Source organism: Gorilla gorilla, chromosome 2 (assembly GCF_029281585.2).
Source record: "Gorilla gorilla gorilla isolate KB3781 chromosome 2, NHGRI_mGorGor1-v2.1_pri, whole genome shotgun sequence".
NCBI classification, from domain to species: Eukaryota; Metazoa; Chordata; class Mammalia; order Primates; family Hominidae; genus Gorilla; species Gorilla gorilla.
This window is the reverse complement of record NC_086017.1, coordinates 53,320,736-53,344,002: the sequence shown is the minus strand read 5'-3', so window position 1 is coordinate 53,344,002 and position 23,267 is coordinate 53,320,736. Positions and strand designations below refer to the sequence as shown.

General features: G+C 38.4%; 1 protein-coding gene across 2 annotated transcripts in view; it reads left to right on the top strand.

Moving 5' to 3' along the window:
* Positions 1-23,267, top strand: part of ANO10 (anoctamin 10) — a 254,858-nt gene that overhangs the window by 175,745 nt on the left and 55,846 nt on the right. For both annotated transcript variants that reach the window (XM_019023785.3, XM_019023786.3), the window contains exon 12: positions 12,961-13,077. In XM_019023785.3, coding sequence (XP_018879330.1) covers positions 12,961-13,077 — 117 coding nt within the window. The remainder of the gene's footprint in view (positions 1-12,960; positions 13,078-23,267) is intronic.

Below are 23,267 nucleotides of genomic sequence, written 5' to 3'. Positions count from 1 at the left end.
AATGTAAGGAAACATGGTCATAGATTTGGGAGATGTAGGTCATTTTCAGGATATTCACCCTTAACCTGAGAACTGGTTTAGCAGATTTTGCTGAGTTGTTTTTAGATGGTTTGTTTGGAATCCTAGTTTAATTATTCATTGTTTTACCTGTGATTTTGGGATAAATATATATGATAAAGTAAAAGTCTTTTTAAAATAAAGTTTTTAATTTTAAGATAGTTTTAGATTACAGAAAAGTTGACAAGCTAGAACTGATAGTTCCCATATACTCCATAGCTAGTTTCCCCTACTTTTAACATCTAACACTGGTATGGTACATTTGTTATAATTAGTGAACAACTATTAATATTATTAACTAAAGTTCATGCTTTATTCAGATTTCCTTAGTTTTTATCTGATAAGACTCATCTTGTATATTTCCTGCCGTGGTCCTAGACTCAGCCATTTTTCCAAGGAGCTCTGGTTCCTTTGTTTTGGACAATGGTATTAGAAACCAAGATCTATGTGCATCTCTTAACTTTTTTTTTTTTTTTGAGACAAAGTCTCACTCTGTAGCCCAGGCTAGAGTGCAGTGGTGCAATCTCAGCTCACTGCAAGCTCCTCCTCCCGGGTTCATGCCATTTTCCTGCCTCAGCCCACGGAGTAGCTGGGACTATAGGCACCTGTCACCACGCCTGGCTAATTTTTTGTATTTTTAGTAGAGATGGGGTTTCACCGTGTTAGCCAGGATGGTCTCGATCTCCTGACCTAGTGATCCGCCCGCCTTGGCCTCCCAGCATCTCTTAACTTTTAACCTGAATCCCTCTATTTAAGATGGATTTCTTGCAGTTAACATAGTTGAGCCTTGCTTTTTATTCTAACTCTGACATATATTTAGGCCACCTGGAGTGTCCTGCACCCTGCCGTCATCGCCATGACTGTGTCAGGTGACCACAGGAGGTCGATTGTGTGTTCTCCTTGCACTGTTATAGAGCCACCCACTTTCCTGTGGCCCCTGCGGTACCACATCTGCCTTATAGCTAACAGTTTAAGGTTGACAAATGTGTATTTCTCTATTGTGACTTAAATTCTCACTTGATACAATTAAAGTAAATGAAGTAAGTATATAGTAGAATGAAATCATAATCTTAAGATATCACTTTGCTTTGTAGGCCTTAGTTAGAGAATATTTCTGGGCACACAGTTTTTATATGTTCCTTGGTTTTTTTACTTGTCAAGTGATCAAAATAATTGTTGAAAAAACAAAGCAAGCTCCAAATCACACATAACCCTCTTACAGATTTTATTTCCTTTCACCATCATCAGATCTGTTCTAGAAACTGCTTTGTGCATGAAATGTGGCTCTGAATGAGAGGAAAACAAACTTTAACACATTTAAATTGCTTTAAGCTGTATAAGATGTGTTCTTTGGTGACACAGGGCATGCCAAAGCCTTGAAAGCCAGCTTTCTCACCCTAGGGACAAATGACAACCCCATCATTCAGTGTCCCTCAACTACAACAAGCCTCTTGATTAGCAGGTCCCTACAATGGAGATTATATTTTAAGAGAGAAGAGCCAATGAGACACATGATTTAATTTGTCTGTAACCCTTTAGATTATTTTCTTGTATTCATTTGGTCTAATTGATATTTCCCCCAATCACCTTTTCTATTAAATGATGAAATAGAGAAGGAGCCAGGTGCAGTGACTCATGCCTGTAATCCCAGCACTTTGGGAGGCCGAGGCAGGTGGATCACCTGAGGTCAGGAGTTCGAGACCCGCCTGGCCAACATGGTGAAACCCGTCTCTACTAAAAATACAAAAAAATTAGCCAGGCGTGGTGGTGCATGCCTGTAATCCCAGCTACTCAGGAGGCTGAGGCAGGAGAATAGTTGGAACCTGGGAGGTGGAGGTTGCAGTGAGCCGAGACTGTGCCATTGCACTCCAGCCTGGGCAACAAGAGTGAAACTCCGTCAAAAAAAAAAAAAAAGGAAGGAAGGAAGTAAAATACTTTTCATGCTTTCATACTGAGCAGTTCTCCCTCTCTCATTGTTTTGACTCTTCTAACATATTCCCTTTTTTCCCTGTATACTTCTTTTAGATTCCAGCTTTCTATTAATATTTATTGAGACTCAGAAACCAATACCCCCAAATACTGCACTTTGACATGCTGAACTGAAAAGGGAGCCTCAAGGTCTCTCTGACCTCCCCCATACTGTCTCTCCCAAAGCATCAGATTCTCTAAAGTTCCTTTGTCTGCCTAAAGTCTAGACCTACCAAAGAAGAAAACAATTAACTGCTGGTCACTTCCCTGAGTTCTCATTAACTGAATCCATATCACATCTTTTCTCCTGTTAATCTGCTTTTTGTGAGTTGTTTTTTCAGCAAAGCTTCAAGGGTTTGCTGTACATCTTTTAAGTCCAACTCCTTGTTCACTTGACTGATCTTGGGAAGTCACCCATGCAGGCAGCCCAGAGGCCTAGGCCTTTTGTGATATTAGTGGTTCCCTGTCATTCCCTGTGTGGATCCTCAGCACACCAGGAATGGAGCTTGGTTGGAGTGGAGCAAGGTGAGCTGGGTCATAGACACAGCCCTGCCCTGAAGACGTCTTCTCAGGGTGTCCACCAGGGCATAGGGCCTGAAGACACTGCCAGAAAATTCCTTTTAAACTCCAGAGAAGAGTCCTAGTCATTATGTTATTGAGGCACACATTTTGTGATGCTTTCTCATCTTTTAACAAATTCATATGAGTTAATTAACTGATTAAATAGAGTTTTCAGTCTTTCTATACAATCTATACCAAAGGATGGCAAACCCCAGCCAAAGGACCAAATCCTCCTGCCGCCTATTATTAAAGTTGTATTGGCACCCAGCTGCACCCATTTGTTTATATATTCTGCTTTTCATGTTGCAAGGAATGGCAGAGTTGAGTAATTGTGACAGAGATTGTGTGGCTAAAATATTTATTCTGTGGCCTTTTAAGAAGTTTGCTGACCCTGTTGGAGATTAAGAATCTTTTGTGATAGAAATTGCATTGAATCTATAGATCACTTTGGGTGATATACACATTTTAACAATATTAAGTGTTCTAATACAGCACATGAACACAGAATGTCTTTTCATTTATTTGTGTCTTATTCAATTTCTTGTGGCAATGTTTTGTGGTTTCAGTGTACACGCTTTTCATCTCCTTGGTTACATTTATCCCTAAGTATTTTAGTATTTTTATTCTTCTTGATGCTATTGTAAAAATGATTGAGTTCTCAATTTCCTTTTCAAATTGTTCATTGTTAGTATATAGAAATGTAACTGATTTTTGTGTGTTGATTTTGTATTCTACAATTCTGCTGAGTTCATTTATTAGTTCTAATGGGTGTGTGTGTGTGTATGTGTGTAGAATTAGGGTTGTCTACATTTAAAATAATGTAATCCACAAACAGATGTAATTTTACTACTTTCCAATTTGGATACCTTTTATTTATTTTTATTTATTTATTTTCTTAATTGCTCTGGCAATTAAGAAAGTACTGGACTTCCAGTAATTTGTTGACAAGAAGTGGCAAGACTAAGCATTCCTCGCCATGTTCCTGATCTTAGAGGGAAAGCTTTCAGTTTTCCATCATTTGGTATGACGTTAGCTCTAGGCTTTTTCATATATAACCTTTAGTATGTTAAAGTAATTTCTTTTTACTCCTAGTTTGTTGAGTGTTTTTATCATGAAAGGGTATTGAATTTTGTCATATACTTTTTTTTGCATCAATTGAAATAATGTGGTTTGTCTTTCATTCTGTTAGTGTGGTGTATTATGTTGATTGGTTTACATACGTTGTTCCATCCTTGTAGTTCAAGAATAAATCCCACTTGGTCATGCTGCGTAATTTTTTTAATGTATTGTTGAATTTGGTTTGCTAGTATTTTGTTAAGGAATTTGCATCAATATTGATTAGGGATATTGGACTATAGTTTTCTTTTTTTAATTATGTCTTTGGTTTTGGTATCACAGTGATATTGACCTCATAAGATGAGTCTGGAAGTATTCCCTTCTTGTCAGTATTTTGGAAGAATTCGAGATGTATTGGTGGTAATTCTTCTTTAAATGTTTGGTGGAATTCACCCGTGAGGCTCTCTGGTCCTGGGCTTTTCTTTGTTGGTAGGTTTTTTATTACTGATTCAATCTCCTTACTAGTATAGTTCTGTTCAGATTTTTTTTCTTCATGATTCAGTTTTGGTAGGTTGCATGTTTCTAGGAATTCATTTATTTCTAGTTTATCCAGTTTATTGGTGTATAATTGTTCTTAGTAGTCTATTTTATTTCTTTGGCATCGGTCGTAATGTTTCTTCTTACATTTCTGATTTTTGGTATATGAGTCTTTTCTTCATTAGTCTAGCTAAGGATTTGTTAATTTTGTTGATCTTTTCGAAAGACCAACTCTTACTTCTGTTGATTTTTTTTTTTGCTGTTGTTTTTCTAGTCTCTGTTTTATTTATTTTTGCTCTCATCTTTATTATTTCCTTTCTTCTGCTAACTTTAGTTTGTTCTTTTTGTAGTTTCTTGAGGTTAAAGTCAAGTTATTGACTTGAGATCTTTCTTTTTTTTATAATGTAAGCATTTACCACTATAAACTTCTCTCTTAGTACTGTCGTTGCTATGTCCCATAAGTTTTGGTATGTTGTGGTTTTGTTTTCATTTGCTTCAAGATATTTTCTAATTTCCTTTGTGATGTCTTTTTTGACTCATTGGTTGTTCAAGAGTGTTAATTTCCACAATTTGTGAATTTTCCACTTTCGTTTTGCTTTTGATTTCTAGTTCCATTCCATTTTGGTCAGAAATTATACTTGGTATGATTTCAGTCTTTTTGAATTTGTTAAGGCTTGTTTTGTGGCCTTAGGTATGATCTGTACTGGAGAATCTTTTATATGTACTTGAGAAGAATGTTTATTCTGTTGTTACTGGGTAGAGTGTTCTGTATATATCTATTAGGTTAAATTGGTCTGTGATGTTAAGTCCTCTGTTTCCTTATTAATCTTATGTCTGATTGTTTTATCCATTATTGAAGTGCAGTATTGAAATCTCCTACTATTACGGTATTAGTGTTCATTTCTCCCTTCAATTCCATCAATATTTGTTTCATATATTTGGTTACTCTGATGTTAGGTGCATATACAATTATAATTGTTATATATTTCTATATAATTTGGCCCTTTCATTTTTACATAATATCCTCATTTGTCTCTTATAACAGTTTGTTAATTAAAGTCTATTTTGTCTGATGTAAGTATGGTCATTCAGGCTCTCTTTTTGTTGCCATTTTCATGGTAAATGAAAATGAGCATTTTTCCTCATTCTTTCACTTTCATTGTATGTATGTCTTTACATCTGCAGGTAATTGGATCTTCTTCTTGTTGGTTTTTTTTAAAATCCATTCAGCCATTCTATGTCTTTTGATCAGGGAGTTTAACCCATTTACACTTAAAGTAATTACTGATAGAGCAGACTTACAATTGCCATTTTGTTCATTGCTTTCAGTATGTCTTGTAATTATTTTGCTGCACTTTTTCTGTCTTGCTGCCTTCCTTTGTATTGTGTTGATTTTTTTTTTGTAGGAACTTGCTTTGATTCCTTTCTCATTTTCTTTTTTGTGTTTTTTTACAGGCATTTTTTTGTAGTTATCATGGGGATTACATAAAATATCTTATAGTTTAAACTGATAAAAACTTTAGTAGCATGCAAAAAAATCTTCTTGTTTACATTTTCCCCTCACCACTTTTATTATCAATGTCACAAATAACTATTTCTTTTTTGAGACAGGGTCTCACTCTGTCACTCAGGCTGGAATGGAGCGGCACAATCACAGCTCACTGCAACCACAACTTCCCTGGGCTCAGGTGATCCTCCCACCCCAGCCTCCCAAGTAGCTTGAACTATAGGCATGGGCCACCATGCCTGGCTAAATTCTGTATTTTTTTGTGAGACAGGGTTTTACCATGTTGCCTAGGCTGGTCTCAAACTCCTGGGGCTCAATGATTCACCCACCTAGGCCTCTCAAAGTGCTGGAATTATAGGCATAGTACCCAGCCACAAATTACACTTTTTGATCCATTAGTATTCTTTTGTAGTTAGTTTTATGTTTTTATCTTTAAAGTGTATACTAGAATTAAAAGTGATTTATATACCAACATTGCATTATTAAAGGATTTTTTATTTGTCTATATATTTACCTTTACCAGAGAGTTTATTTTTTCTTATGCTGTTGTGTTGCTATCTAGTGTCCTTGAGCTTCTGCTTGAAGGAATGCCTGTACCATTATGTGTAAGGCAGTTGTAGTAGTGATGAAATCCCTCAGGTTTTGCTTATCTGAAAGGTCTTTATTTCTCTCCTACATTTTTGAAGGATGATTTTTCCAGGTATAGAATTCTTGGTTGGGAGTTTTTTCTTTCAGTACTTTGAATATATCATCTTGTTCTCTTCTGGCCCCCAATCTTCCTGCTGAGAAATCTGCTGATAATCTGGGAATTCCCTTGTACATGATAAATTACTTTTCTCTTGCTGCTTTCAAGATACTCTCTTTGTCTTTGATTTTGATAGTTTGATTATAATGTGTCTTGGTGTAGGCCTCTTTGGGCTCATCTTAGTCACCTTTCAGCTTCTTGAATTTGGATTTACATTTCCTCAGATTTGGTAAGTTTCCAGCTATTATTTCCTCAAATTAAGTTCTGTTCCCATTTCTTTCTCTCTCTTCTCCTCTGAAACTCTTATAATACATAATTGGTCCAATTGATGGTGTTTCATTAAGCTTTCTTCACTTTTCTTCTTTTGTTGTTTTTGCTCCTGTGACACAATAATTTCCAATGACCTATCTTTGAGTTCACTGATTCTTTTTTTCTGCTTGTTCAAATCTGCTGTTGAACCTCATTAGTGAATTTTTTTTTTTTTTTAAGACAGAGTTTCACTCTTGTTGCCCAGGCTGGAGTGCAGTGGCACCATCTCGGCTCACTGCAACCTCTGCCTCCTGGATTCAAGCAATTCTCCTGCGTCAGCTTCCCAAGTAGCTGGGATTACAGGTGGCTGCCACCACGCCCAGCTAAATTTTTTGTATTTTTAGCAGAGACGGGGTTTCACCATGTTGGTCAGGCTTGTCTTGAACTCCTGACCTCAGGTGATCCACCTGCCTCGGCCTCCCAAAATAGTGGGATTACAGGCGTGAGCCACCGTGCCTGGCTGAATTTTTTTTTTTTTTAATACAGACGAGGCCCTGCCATGTCAGCAGGCTGGAGTGTGATGGTGTGATAATAGCTCACTCTAGTCTCAAATTCCTGGTTTCAAGCAATCCTACAGCCTCAGTCTCCCAAGTAGCTGGGACATCAGGCATGCGGCACCACACCCAGCTAAGTTTTTTATTTTTTATTTTTATTTTTGTAGAGATAAGGTCTTGCTATGTTACTTGGGCCAGTCTCAAATCCTGGTCTCAAATGATCCTCCACCTTGGCCTCCGAAAGTGCTGAGATTACAAGTGTGAGCCATCATACCTAGGTGTGACTTGTTAATTCAGTTATTCTTCAGCTCCAGAATTTCTGTTGGGTTCTTTTTTACAGTTTCTATTTGATTGCTGATATATTCTCTTTCTGTTCATGCATTGTTTTCCTCATTTTATTTAGTTGTCTGTGACCTCTTATAGCTCACTGAGCTTTTTAAAGACAGTTATTTGAATTCTCTGTCAGGCAATTCACAGATCTTCATTTCTTTTGGGTCAGCTTCTGAAGAATTATTGTGTTTCTTTGCTTGGGCCATTTTTCCTTGTTTTTCTTTTTTTGTTGTTGTTTTTGTTTTTTTTGGTTTTTTTTTTTTCAGATGCCCTTTCGTTTTTTGCTGGCATTTGGGCATCTGAAAAACAGCCGTCCCTCTGTCATTACAGACTAGCTTTATACAAGGAAGGCCTTCACCAATCAGCCCAGTTAGAGACTCAGAGAGTCTCTCAAATCTTTTCTGGTAGTGTGTCTTCTCTGGGATTATGCATCTAATTTCCCGATTAAAAAGGCTTGCCAGCTTCTTTTTCAGGAGATTGTAATTTCTTGCTGCCTCTGGTATCTGTCTGCCGTACTGCAAGTTCTCTGGTGCTGCTACAAGCTGACAAGGTCTTAATTATTCTCAGCACTCCCTAGGCATTTAAAGTATATCCTTTAAGTTCACATGCCCTCTAATTTAGAAAAGACAGAAACTAGTCCCTCAGGCGGTCCTCTGAAAAGACAGAAAGTTGGATGTATACATTCTACTTTCTCTTTCCCTCTCAAGGTGGCATGAGAAAGGTCCCTATGACCCCAGCTTCTCTGATGGCTGTTCTTTATTCACTTTGGTGCAGACTCCCTGGCTCAGTCCTTTCCTTTGTGGGGTCAAATCTGACATTGGCCCTTCTCTGAGGCTCCTTTGAGAGTACCTGCCTTTGCCTTGGTACTATCCTCAGAAGTTCTGGCAACTTCTCTGATTTTCCAGTGTTGTTCCTTTTAGAATACATCTTTCTGTCATTTCAGGGGACTGTTGGGAGGTAGAAGAAGTAGATGTACATGCTTGGTCTGCCATCTTAAAATGAAAATCCCTGAGGTTGTTTTCTTAAGAGCCTAATTCCATAACATTTTTTTCAATCTCTGCTCCGTTAATCATTTTTATTAATTTGCATTTGGCATGTAATTTGTCTAGTAATCAGCAGAGGATACCTTTTTCAGGGCACTCCTTTTGTTCAGTCGTGGCTGCGATCTGAATGGAGACAGGTAACTGCATACATACCATTGTAGGAATCAGATCTGCTTTTCAGAATTCTAAGAATTCAACTCTAATTTGCATTTTCTGTTTCATTAGAGACAGGGTTGGGGACATATTACTACAAAACACAGCTACTACTATGGGTCATATCACAAGTTTTCTAGTTTTTGCAAAATAAAATGGTTCTGCTGGCTCTCCGTGCAGCTGGCATGAGAGTCCTAGGGTTTGACAATCCTGCAGTGACCAAAGGTGAGCAATGTGCTAATAGCAGAGCGGGCAGTACTTTACCGCTGGCACTGGAAAACATTTAGCTTCTGAGTGCTAATTTTCTCTGGTCCTGTTACTTTTTTTCCCTTTCCCAACTCAGACACCCTATAATCACTTATTAAGACATATTGTTGTGGGGAGCCAACTTCTTTGTATTTGCTAGTTTTAAAATTCTGCCCGTCTCCTCACCCTCCCCTCCGCCCACCTTCACTGTTCTCCTTTACTTTGTTTAGGATATAATTTTGTGAGTTTTACTGTAAAAGAAGATTGTTGATGAAGAATCACAATTCTGGTGCATAAAATGTCTTCTTTTTTCATAGACAGGCTCCTTCCACCCCACTGTTCATTTTGAGTGTTTTTCTTCAAATATGAATAGATTCCTATTTAATCTTATTTTCTTTTATTTAAACAAGAAAAAATGATGAAAATGCTTTTTATGGTTTTTTTCTTTCTCAGATTAGTTATCATAAAGCAGTTCCCAGCCTTGAAACAGAGTGGCTGTATGGAGAATATAAATATTATCCAAAAAATTGACCTTTTGAAACACGAGGCTATAAATGTTATTTAGGCTTCCAGGCTACAACACAAAAGCTTCCTTAATGATGCTTAACTTGAATTCTGGATCCTGGGTAAGAGAAACCCTAAGAAAGTTGGGGTAGAGGTGGGGAAGGTCTAATATATCCTTTCCTGACCATAGAGACAATATTGGCTCCTTTCTGCTTCTCTTTACACCTCTTCCTTGAAGCAGGTCCCCTGCTGTTGAAGCTGATTCTATCTCTGCTGTGTTGTCTTCCCACCTCACTCCCAAGTATTCATTGTTATTTGCCTAGGGGTAGGGGTAGGGGTGGAGGATAGCGAGAAATAACTTGCTAGCAACAACTAATCAAAGTAATTAACCAATATCTGTGAATGGTTGATGCTCCTTAACCTTCCCACTGATGCTTTCACTTTTAATAGAAAACGTGTATTAAAGCAAATAAACCTATAATTGGTGAAATTTCTGGTAGTTTGGTAAAGTGGGGAGAAAATCAGTATGACAGATTAGAGAAGGTTAGGAAGTAGTTGATGAAGGCTTCCATCTGAGCACTCTGGCTCTGCATAAGTACTTTCCACGTATTTGCAGAATGAATGAATACAAAGTGATCACTTTGCCTAGCTTTTTTTTTTTTTTTTTTTTTTTTTTTTGAGACGGAGTCTCGCTCTGTCACCCAGGCTGGAGTGCAGTGGCATGATCTCAGCTCACTGAAACCTCCGCCTTCCAAGTGCAAACAATTCCCCTGGCTCAACCTCCCAAGTAGCTGGGATTACAGATGCCTGCCACCATGCCTGGCTAATTTTTGTATTTCTAGTGGAGATGGGGTTTCCCCAAGTTGTCCAGGCTGATCTTGAACTCCTGACCTCAAGTGATCCACCCACCTCAGCCTCTCAAAGTGCTGGGATTACAGGCGTGAGCCACTGCACCCAGCCCACTTTGCCCAGCTTCTTATATTCTTGGACTTCAGTTTAAAAAGCCATATTCTCTGAACTGCAGATTGTCTGGCTTTGTCTGTTTACTGGGCAAACGAGCAATCAGGACGAGGTGAGTTTAGGAGCGTGGCAGGGCATATGTAATTCATTTATAGGAATCCCTGTGTTCTTTTTTATATAAGTTTTTCCCCCATATAAAAGTAATTCATGTCCATTAAAGAGTAAAGATAGACTGCCTATAGTGCCACCATCTAAAGAAAACCATTGTGAAGATGCTATATTTTTTGGAAAATAAACTGTAGAGAATTACTCATAAAAGCATGTTGCTATGCAAATGTTTAAAATGGCATCCTGTTTTGATTAATATTGTCTAATCAATACCAACTTTTTTCAATTCATGAGAATTTTGTGAACAGTTCGCATGGAAACCACAGCAGCAAAATCTGGGCAGCCTTGTTCTGTTACCTACTTGTTCTGTTACATGTTAGCCAGTCCTGTTTCCCAAACGAGAGTTTACACCTTCCAGATGCCTTACATCCAAGGGAAGCATGTCCTTCCTCAGCAGGATATTTTGTTTTTTTCATTCCTGCCAAGGCTCTGAGGAAGAGGAAATGGGTACAGATTTATTAGGAGAGATGGAAAGGGGCCATGACTTTGTCATGTCATGTAGGGCTCCGGCAACTTAAGCCCACACAGACTCTGAAATACATGGAAGATTTATTTTTATCTACTAATTTGTGTACTTCTTGTCTGATATTTCCACTAAAGAGATTGTCTTGTATAAAATTATATCTCAGTACTCTAATGGAATGAAATAACAGTACAGCATAGCCTTTTCTGAATTATTCATGTATTCTTTGGAGATTATATCCAGGTTTTTATTAATTCAGTTAGTTCAGAATTTCAACATAGGGTATCATCTGGTCCATGCTGTATTATCTACTTGTTTTCCTACTCTAGACCCTTAATCAGTATCTTCCAGTGTCATCTTTGGTCACAGCAGTCACATTTACATGAAGGCTGTCTGTCCCTGGTCTATTCTTTGTCTCTTGTTAATACCAGCCACTGCTTGGCCTGTCCTGGGGTTCTGCTGATTTTCAAGTCTTCTGATTAAATTATTGCTTGTTCTGGCATCATGCTGATTTCCTTCACTATTTCATGCTTCTCCCAGGAGATATCTGCTTGTTATTTATCCCTCATTTCTCCTTTTGGAAATATCACAGTAAGAAATTCATTTAATTTTTTTCAACTGTCCTTTTTCTGTCAATAATTCAATGCAACATTTCTTAAAGGCTGTTCCATCTCTCTCATTGATTTTCTTAATGCCTTTTAATTATTTCTTTTAAAATTCACAACTTTTAATATTTAGTAACTCATGCTGTCACCACAGAGGCAGCTTTATCCTTTGATCACTTAGATTTCTGTGGGTGTTGATTCTGGATCACAAGATGATCTGGATTAGGAGAAGTATCAGTAGGTTGAGCCTATACATCTGAACAGCAGGATTACCAAGGGAAGCAATACCATTGGCTTAATTATACCTCTCATATCATTATGTTATAGAGGACTTCTTTATGATGCTTGTGTGAGAAGGCAAAATAATAGCCAGGTTTTAAGTTTTCCATATTATAATGTCTGTGTACTTACCATATATGGAGTCAGCAGCATAAAGTTACAATCATTGAATTAATCTTTATTATCACATCATAAAAGAAAATGCACCAAATGCTATTGGGATTAGAGGGTTCATGACACCTTATTTTTAAGATACATGTACGTTTCATGTAACTCAAACTGAAGTGCAGCACAGGGACATTGGGCAGAGAGTGGAGTGACTACAAATATTGTATACTAAGATGCGTTTCTAGAAAAGAGTTTGTGGAAGACTTCAGAATAAGCCATTTTTCTATAAAACATTGAGGGTACCCTTACGGTATCAGTTTACAGGAATACCTGGTTTTAAAAAGAATAAAGTTGGCTGGGTGTGGTGGCTCAACACCTGTAATCCCAGCACTTTGGGAGGCCAAGGTGGGTGGATCACCTGAGGTCAGGAGTTTGAGACCAGTCTGACCAACATGGTGAAACCCCCGTCTCTACTAAAAAATACAAAAAAAATTAGTTAGGTGTGATGGTGCACTCGGGAGGCTGAGGCAGGAGAATCACTTGAACCTGGGAGGCAGAGGTTACAGTGAGCCAAGATCGTGCCACTGTACTCCTCTAGCCTGGGCAACAGAATGAAACTCGGTCTCAAAAAAAAAAAAAAAAAAAAAAAAGAATTAAGCAAAGTCAGTAATTACTGAATGGACCACAACAGGGTGGACTCACTCAGTACAACTCATGGGCCTGCTTGGTCTTTGATACTTCACAGGCCAATACTTAGAAATTACCCAAGATTAATATAAATAATCCTAGATTGCTTAGATATCAATTTATTTCCTTGCATATATGGTCTGATGTATCACATCAACATGTACTCTTTCTTGTTTTCAGCACGCACTCCTGGCTTTAAAGTTTATACTTGCATTTGCCATACCTGATAAGCCACGGCATATCCAGATGAAACTAGCCAGACTGGAATTTGAGTCTTTGGAGGCACTCAAGCAGCAGGTAAGAGCAGCTGTCCTGAAAATGTATGTATTGCTTTAGCAAATCACAGGAAAAATAATTCAGAAGAATCAGTCTCAGCATTTTTTTCAGCCTTGAAGTTACCAGTTTAAATGAATACAGAGGACTCCAGTTTAGGATGACATAACAAAACCAAAATCCTAACAATATGAGCAACAAATAGGTTTAAAGAACTAAACTAAAGAAACAAAAATATTCAGGCAATGTTAAATAAAGAATAGAGCTAGCATTCAGCAAAAGAACAAGACAGACATCTAAGAATCAACCTGGGGCAGCTCCCCACAGCTTCCAGTTTTGCCATCTACTGAAACATTAAGTGAGGAGAAGTGAATGAATAAAATCCTGAATAATAGCTTTCAGAGAGCGAGGCAGAATGAGATCAGGTGTGTAGAAGCAGCAAAATTGCCCTGAAAGGAGAAACTGCGTCTCAGTGACTTCTACATTCTACCAGAGACTACAAAAAAAAAAAAAAAAAAAAAAGCCATGCTGGAGTTGACCATTTTGGTGATTTTCTGCTTGTAGGAGAGTGGGAGTAGACAGAAGATCCCTAGACGCCTGGAGTATCTCTCACTTGTTATCTTTAGTGCTGCATAGGAATTTAAGAAATGAGAGAATCAGTAAGGCATTGCCATCTGAGGGGACAAGCTCTGGGCAGAACCTCCTGGACACACACTCCTTCTTTGGCCTCCAAACCACTTTGCATAGAAATATTTCTTCTTACGTTTGGGGAGTGGGGAGAAAAAAAGAATGTGAAGAGGACCCACCTAAGATGACCCTTTGATCAAAGCCTGAGGGCTCCAAGGGTAGTGCGCCGGACAGGAGAACCCCACATCGAACCAATACTTGCTCTGATGAGGCAGGGTGACTCCAGAAGAGGACTTGTGATAAGAATGTGGAAAAGAGGATGAACCCAGGCCCACTAGCCATAGCTGTGCTCATGTTTGCCACACAGTAGGTGACAAGACTAAGTTACCTGTATTCCTAGAGGTTGGGCAAGTTCACTTTTGGCATGTGGGCTAGCCAGTGTGTCTATATGGTAAACCGGAACCCAGCATTATGCCCAATAATGAAACTCCAGAGCATTCCCAGCAATGGCAGAAAATCCATCATCACCACTGACAGCTAGCATTCTTCTAGAGGTACTAACCAAAGCAGTTGTATAAGAGGAAGAGATAAGTTCAAGTAGAAGAGGCAAGATTATCATTACTTGAAAATCAGAGGATTAGGCTGGGTGCAGTGGCTCACACCTGTAATCCCAGCACTTTGGGAGGCTGAGGTGGGTAGATCCCTTGAGCCCAGGAGTTTAAGACCAACCTGGGCAACGTGGTGAAACCCCGTCTCTACAAAAATTACAAAAATTAGCCAGGCATGGTGGTGCACGCCTGTAGTAACAGCTACTTGGGAGGCTGAGCTGGGAGAATTGCTTGAGCCTAGAAGGTCAAGGCTGTAATGAGCCATGATCATGCCACTGCACTCCTGCCTGGGTAACAGAGTGAGACCTTGTCTCAAAAAAAAAAAAAAAAAAAAAAGAAAGAAAAGAAAATTAGAGGATTATATAGCTAAAAATAAATTATTAAAAATAAAAAAATTTGGTAAGGAAGCAAGTTACAAAGTTTATCTAAAATCGTGTTTCTTTTCACAAGAAATAATCAGTTAGAAAATATTTTTGATGAAAAATTCACATTTACAGAAGAAACCAAAATGTAAAAACTTAGGTGGCAATTTATGGAAACAATATAGATAACTTATAGAACAATTTTTTTTAAACTTTACTGGGATCAAAAGATTCAATCTTGTAAATATCCAATACCAATTCAAATATATCAAAATAAACATCTGAGAATAGCAAGGAAACTTCTGATAAAGAAGAAAAATGGGGACTCTCTGTCAGATATTAAAATGTATTCTGAATAGTACAATAATTATAATTAAATACATTTTAAATTAGGGAAGAAATGGAAAAATCAGTGGAATAGAGAGCATTGAGTCCATAAATGGGCCCAAATAAAACTGGGGATTTCATTTATGGTAAAAGTGATATTTTATGTCAATGGAAAAAAGAAGGATTATTTGTTACACAGTTTGATGGCAAACAGCTGTTTGGGAAAATTATTATACTTTATTTTAACTCATTCCTTATGAACCTCCCCACCACCACAAAATTCAAGGTTGACAGATTTAAATGTAAAAAATGTAAACCGTAAGAAGTCTATTAAAAGTCTGGGTATATCTTTTAGTGGGAAATGCCTTCCTAATCAAGACACAAAACCCAAAAATCATTAAAAAAAAAAAAAAAAGATAAAGTAAAATACATGAAAAATGAAAACTTCTGTATGACAAAAAATAAGCAAACTCAAAAGATAAATTGGACAAACTGGAAAAATATTTTCGTATATAACAAAGTCAATATCTTTAATTCAAAAAATAATTTCCACAAATCTATAAAAAATGACAGTCCAGTAATGAAAGGATAACATATGAAGAGATGCTCAACCTCATTCAAAATTAAAGAAATATAAATTTAAACACCAGTGAAATACCACATTTCGCATGTTCTATTGGATTATGTCATGATAGCCTGTCCTCACTGGATTTGGGAAATGGACATTCTTTTATATATAACTGACAGAAGTGTAAATTGGTTCAGTCTTCCTCGAATTGCAGTTGAATTTAATTTCAATTACTCTGCAACACCAAACAAACCTTACTAGGGTAATGGTTGTACCTGAAAAGAGTACCAAAATTTAGTCATTGAAACATTTTTATTAGCAAAAATCTGGAGATAACTAAATTCCTCAATAGGAGAATGGTTAAGTAAATTATTGTATATCTATACAATAAAATTCCAGTAACCTGCTTTTTTAAAAAAGATCTGTCTATGCTTATGCTTGCACATACACACTGCATACATTTTTGCAGCTATTGAATTTATGACTAAAAGATTTTAGGTGTCAGTTTAAAAATGCGTGAGAGGGCATAAAGCATCTAAAAACTTTATGAGGTATGTAAGAAAAAAAGCTTAATGTACAGCCTTGTCTCTGGAAGAGTTTTAGTTAATCAGATTTCTCCATTGATTGCATTTCTGGTGACATTTTGTAGATGGGGGCAGGCAACTTCCTAGCTGGTGCATACATATCTTAACTCCAGGTCAAGGAAGAATCATGCTTCATGTTACTCAGGATTTCGTGGTATATCTATACAGTAAATTTTATGGTCTGTATATACCATAAAATTCCATGCATTTGCTTTTTTAAAAAAGATCTGCTTTTGAAAAAATCACTCAGGATTTCATGTTACTACTTGTTTGTCTAAAAAGGAAAGGATTCTTCTTGAGAGAATGAAATTATACCTCATTCCCTATGAACTTCCCTCACCACCACCAAATTCAACATATTATTAGTATGTCTCATGTTACTAAATACATTTACCTAAAACTCCAAATGCAGGACTGTTACATTTGCCATTGAGGGTGTCATGGATATGTGTTTACTATGGATATGGCTAAATGACCTCTCAAGTCATCTTAGCTCTTAGATTCCCATATCTTCAGGTACACTTTACCTGACAGTGAGGCAAAGCTCTAATTCCAAATTTATTTATGCTCATCTTCTTTGAGAAATGAAACACTGACCAAAATCCTCTCTCATACAAGTTGAGTATCCCTTATCCAAAGTGCTTAGGACCAGAAGTGTTTTAGATTTTGGATTTTTTTTTCAAATTTTTGAATAGTTGCATTGTATTTACTGCTGAGCCTTCCTAATGGGAAAATCTGAAATCTGAAATGCTTCAATGAGCTTTTTTTTTTTTTTTTTTTTGCGTTCACAAAGTTTCAGGATTTTGGGGTATTTCAGATTTTCAGATTAGGGATGCTCAACCTGTATTACTTAAAAAGAAGAAGAAGAATCTAAAAGATGTTATGTCTCTTTGAGATTTTTTTCCCCTGAGGACATAGATCTGATTCTCTGGTTAAAACCACCTTGTAAGAAAAGGTGATTCTGAAGGGACAGATGTCTAACAGGTTCCATTCAGTATACTTATTGAATGCTTTCTAATAGAACGTTCATAGCTTGCCCTGAAGGTGATTTTTAAATTTGTACATGTGCAGCTCTAATGTCTCTGATCCATCAAGTGGGCAGACAGCAATGATGAGTGTTGTCAGGCTCTCTTAGGGCTTTGCAAACCCAGAAGAAGTATTCTCCCTCCCTGTCTCCACTAAATTTTTTTCTTTTAATTATCAGTCTGAGAATTAAAGGTTCAGGGTTGGCTGGGTGTGGTGGCTCACGCCTGTAATCCGAGCACTTTGGGGGACCAAGGTGGGTGGATCAGTTGAGGTCAGGAGTTCGAGACCAGCCCAGCCAACATGGTGAAACCCCGTCTCTACTAAAAATACAAAAATTAGCTGGGTATGGTGGCACACGCCTGTAATCCCAGATATTTGGGAGGCTGAGGCACGAGAATCGCTTGAATCTCGAAGGTGGAGGTTGCAGTGAGCCAAGATCATGCCTCTGCACTCCAGGCTGAGTAACAGAGTGAGACTCTGTCTCAAAAAAAAAAAAAGGTTCAGGGTAAAAGTTGGACCGAAGATATCGTATGTAACAACCGCCTCTCACTCTCTTTTGCTGACTCAAGGCTTTGCTGCATGGTTGACACTGCTACATGGGCCACCCAAGTTTATGCCACCAACCAGGAGAGACAAACATTTTCATCACAATTCCTGTTTAGTCTCACTGCCCAGGAGGTCCTATAAGGTACAAAAGGTTACCTCCTTTTCAGAAACTCAAAAAATTAACTGGCCATGACTTCAGTTTACTTGCTGAACTAGTGCCATTTCTAGGATGGAGAATATGTTTCTCATTTTTCTTTAATCTGACATTTAACTATCTGCTTTGTAACTGTGAGTAGCCTCAACTCACTGGGCTCCTCCCATGTAACAAAAGCAGAGAGAGCTTCTGTCAGGTACCCTGGTCAGTTTGTGGGACCAGATCAGAAATTGAGTTATTGAAAACATATTTGGGTGAAGTCTCACTATTAAGTGACCAGACATTGATAGTAAGCTTATCAGTAGAAATTATTACTTATGGATAGTTATTATGTTTAATTTATACCTGAATTGCTGCTTTTCAACTCAAGTCTCATTTTATGGGCAAAATATGATTGAGAAATTTGACAGTCCTTAAATAGCGTTGTGCATTTTACATGTAAACCCTTGTGAAAAAACACATGTACTTAGACCCTATGCCCTGAAGATTCTTATTCCCTAAATCAAAGGTGGCGCCCAGGGACCTACATTTTTTTAAAATGCTCCTGTGTCTCCACCCCACTTTTATCAATCCCCACCCCCCAGCAAAAATAGATTCCCAAGCATGGCCAGGTGAGTGCCAAGAACAAGCAAGTTTGAGGCCACCTTGTGCCACCTGTGGACAAGTCAGGTGGCCTCTTCGCACCTTAGTTTTTTATTTTTATATTTTTTTTTCATAAAATGAAAGACTGGATTCCCCAGTCTATGGGAAGGCCCAAGAAATCTCCTTTTTAAACCAGCACATCAAGTGATTCTAATGCAGGGTCCTTGGATCCCATTTGGAGATGTGCTCTGTGGATTCAGTTATTCTTCTCAGCTTGTGACAGGAGGAGTGGTGGTGGATTGCTGAAATGAATGTGGGAAGGAAATGTACTGAAAACAGATCTTTTTTGGTATCAAATAGGAAGCTATGTGTGTTTCTAAATATATAGGCAAATTAGACATACTTGAAGGTGGGAGGCAAACTGAGGAAAATAAAATAGTTTACTTTGCATAGGGCATTTTCAAATGATTAGGCTTCATTTGGCTGAAACCTTTACAAAGAATTGTAGACAGTAAATATCATCCTAGTGATGCCCTTTTATTTCTCTTCAAATTGATTTATTCATCTCTCAGTCATTTTAAGATCCAATTAAAAATAGAAAGGATTCTAATGCAGGAACCATTTGATAACTCCGTGGCCTGGAGCACAAGGACAACATCCACTTAACCTGCTTCTGGGCAGTCAGCCCTCCTGGGAGCCCAGAACACACACAGAAGCCAGGGAGCAGGGCTGGCTGCCTAGAGCCTTTGAGAAAGAAAACAGCCTCAGCAATCAGTTAAATGAACAAGAGAAGGACTTTAAGGAGACACTACTAATTATAGCTCTCAGGGGCCTCAAATTAGGTGTAGGACCCTTAACTAGACAGGCCAACTGGGCCAGGCCTTATCAAATAATGTATTTGTTTTTTAGAGTTAAGTGTATTTAAATTAAGTTATGTTAATGGAAAAACCAAACTCTGTAAGATATTTAAAGAGGTTTATTCTAAGCCAATATGAGTGACCATAGTCCCAGGGAACAGTCTCGAGGTCCTGAGAAAGTGCCCAAGGCAGGTTACAGTTTGGCTTCATTATGCATTTTAGGGAGACAGAAGTTACAGAGAAAGACATAAATAAATACATGTGAGGTATACATTGATGCGATGTGAAAGGTGTGGAGGCAGGGGAGGGATGGGCTTACAGGTCATAGGTGGATTCAAATTGGCAATTGGTTGAAAGAGTCAAGCTTTGTCTAAAGACCTGGAGGCAGTAGAAGGAAATGCCTGAGTTAAGATAAAGGGGTTTGTGGAAGCCAAGGTTCTTGTTGGGTAGATGGTAGCACCCTTCAGAGGGGATACATGGTAAATGTTTCTTCAGACCTTAAGAGGTATCAGACTCTTGGTTCATCTCTCCTAGATCCAGGAAAGGACGGGCTGTATTAATGGATATTCTCTACAGACGCAGATTTCCCCCACAAGAGATAGTATTGTGGAACCATTTCAAAATACGTCAAAGAAATATATTGTGGGGTAAAATATTTGATTTCCTTTGGGGTCTGCTATCTGTCATGTGATGCTGTACTGCAGCCAGGTTGCAGTTTGTTATCTTACTGCCACAAAGGGTCTGTTTTGACAGTCTAATGATCTCTATTTTAATGTTAATGCTGGTGGTGGTCATTTGTACCTAAACTCCAAAAGGGAGAATGTATAATGAGGCCTGCCAACCTCCCTGTCATGGCTGAGAATTCAGCTTTCCAGGTTTCTCTGAGGTCCCTTTGGCCCAGGGGAGGGGGTCCGTTCTGTTAGTTGAGCAGCTTAGGATTTTATTTTTGGTTTATATTTAAGTATTCAGTGTTAAATTAGGTTAAATATTAACCTAATTTGATAGGTTTTTTTCAACATTTCGTAAGAACTTCTGAATTTCTTCCCCCCGCTCCATTTGTGCTCTCAAGTTAAGGTAAATAGAGGCTGGGCACAGTGGCTCATGTCTGTAATCCTAGCACTTTAGGAGACCAAGGCAGACAGATACCTTGAGACCAGCCTGGGCAACATGGCAAGACCTCATCTCTATTTAAAAAAAAAAAAAAAAAAAAAAAAGTTACAGTAAATACATAAGCATTTTTAATGGAAACTGTAAAATTTTACAGCCTAGAATTAAGGTGCTAAAGTATTTGACTATTGAATAGGTAATCACATATTAATCTGCCAACATCTAGTTCAGAATGAAATGTTAAATCCAAATACAGAATTAGCCTCTAACAAAGCCAATAGCCACAGTCCTTAGGAAGGGGTGGTCTACTTCCTGGGGCCCCAAGTCAGGTCTAGGCCCAGTAAAAAGTACCAAAGTTTATGGTATATCTATCATTTGGGTGGCCTGTCTGAGCCTGCCTCTCCCTTTCTTCTTTCACTGGAAGGTTTGTCTTCCAGCCCTGTCACCACCCAAAGGGTTCATTTCGCCCTCTGCCCAGATAGAGCCAATTTATCAAGACAGGAGAATTGCACTAGAGAACTAGTTTAATTCATGCAGAGCAGGTTGAACATGAGAGCAGTTTTATTATTACTCAAATCAGTCTCCCCAAAAATTCAGACTAGAGTTTTTCAAGGATAGTTTGGTGGGTAGGGGGCCAGGGAATGGGGAGTACTGACTAATTGGATCAGAGGTGAAATCACAGTGAGTCAAAGCTGTCTTCTTCAGCTGAGTCAGTTCCTGGGTGAGGGCCACAGGACTGGTTGGTGAATCTGTTGGAGCCATCAGTCCTCAGAAATGCAAAAACTGGAAAAGACATCTTAAAAGACCGATCTTAGATTCTACATGTTATCTGCAGGAGTAACTGGGGAAGTTGCAAGTCTTGTGGCTAATTTGTTAGTTTTATAAAGGTGGTCTGGCTCCCAGGCAAGAAAGGAGTTTGTTTCAGGAAAGGACTGTTAATCATCTTTGTTTCAAAGTTAAACTATAAACTAAGTTTCTTCCAAAGTTAGTTCGGCCTTTGCCTAGGAATGAGCAAGGGCAGCTAGCTTAGAGGTTGGAAGCAAGATGGAGTTGGTTAGATCAGATCCCTTTCAGTGTCATAACTTTCTCACTGTTAACGATTTTTGCAAAGGTGGTTTCAGCCCTGTGTAGCTGCAGAGAAGTGACTTGACCTTCCTGTATTAGAGTCCCCCCAACACTCAAATGGGGCAAAGTCAGAATGAGGCTGGAATGAGGCAGTGTGAGTAAGACCCATTATGGAGCAGTGTGTTGGGGGAATGAGGATGATGAGGGAGGAGGAGGACCACCTCATGCATTTGCTGGGTGACCCCAGCAAGGAATTCTAGGATAAAATGGTACCATAACATCAGATTTGCCTGGAGAATCAGAATTCTACCTTTGTGGCAATCCCATCTATTTTCATGACCTAACACAGCTGGGCTGTAATAACAATGAGGTAGTAACAGCTGACATGTAGTGTGTGAGAACATGAGCCAGGCACTGTTGTAAACCTTTTGCATGTGCCAGTGTCTCTTCAGAACAGCTCTCCACGGTAGGGTCTGTTAGCCATTTGCAGGTAATTTTTTGCACAGTAAATTTCTCTCCAATTGATAAAATGATAACCTCCTTTAAAGATGATTAATGCACAAATAAATTCTGGCTCCTTTGCACCTTTTGGGTCTAGCAAGATTCCCAAGCACTCCTACTTTGTAACTCTGACCACCAGTATACCTGCCCTCTGCAGTCAGCTTCACAGACCCCACCTCCTGGAGAAAGCCTTCTTCCCATTGTGTAACAGGAGCCTGGTGCCCATTTCTGTTCATTTGCCCCACTATAGTTTGTTCTGTTTCAGTCTCCCTTGTGAGCTGCGAGGTCCCCGAGGGCCAGGTGATGACTCACTCACTGCTGAGTCCCCTCACCCAGCATAGGGCCTGGTGCCCAGTAGACTCTGAATAAATATCCACTTAATCAAACTGAGTTTGTTGACTCACATGTAATTCACAAGACAATATATTAAATAAATAAGGACAAATGATGTCCTTGGACAAAAAAAGAAGAGTCTTAAAATAGATACTCTGGCAGAAATGGAAACAGGTCATGTGCCTTTCTGGGATCACTGGGGAAGAGAACGCATTCTGAAGAATTGTATGTGGACACTTTAGAAGGACCACATACCTTGCCTTGATAAAGCTCAAATCCTTTTTTTTTTTCCAAAAAAAATCTAACTGTGATTGACATCAGTAACAAGAGTAGCTCCCCAAGATTGTAAAATAACCCCAAATCAAGCAAGGAAGAATTCTAAAATAGTTTGTACTTTGCACTTGTACTTGTTAGCTAGAAAACTAATTCAGGCTCTGGAGCAATCCTCCTTTTATCACTGATGGGTAGACTTTTTCCTCCTGTATTTTCTGTTTTCACTAGAGAAAAATTTCTTTAAAGTGCACAGAGGCATCCAGACAGTAAAATAAAACTACAGCTCTTCTGATCATTGTCTTCCTCAGTAAACAGTGTATGTAAGTGACTACTTATCTCATTGGTTTTCTAAGCAAACTGTAAAATTTATATATCTTAATATTTCCTGTAGATGTGAGAAACATGGCCAAATCATAGGCAGATTTATTTTTTCTTATGAAAACTACTGAATAGGCTGTGAAATTGAATAAAATTTACCATTTTTCAAGTCACCCTATTGATAGATTGGAAGCAATGTGGTAAGAGGGGGCCTGGAGGCACAGGTCCATTCCACAGAGAAAGGCCTTGGGGTCACTGTGCTGTAGAAGTGATGGCTGTGTGCTTGGGACCATTTTCACAGATGTCATTCAAATGTATTTGCATTGGTAAAGAAAAAACTTGCCTCATAATAAATTCTAGAGATTTCAGAATGCTT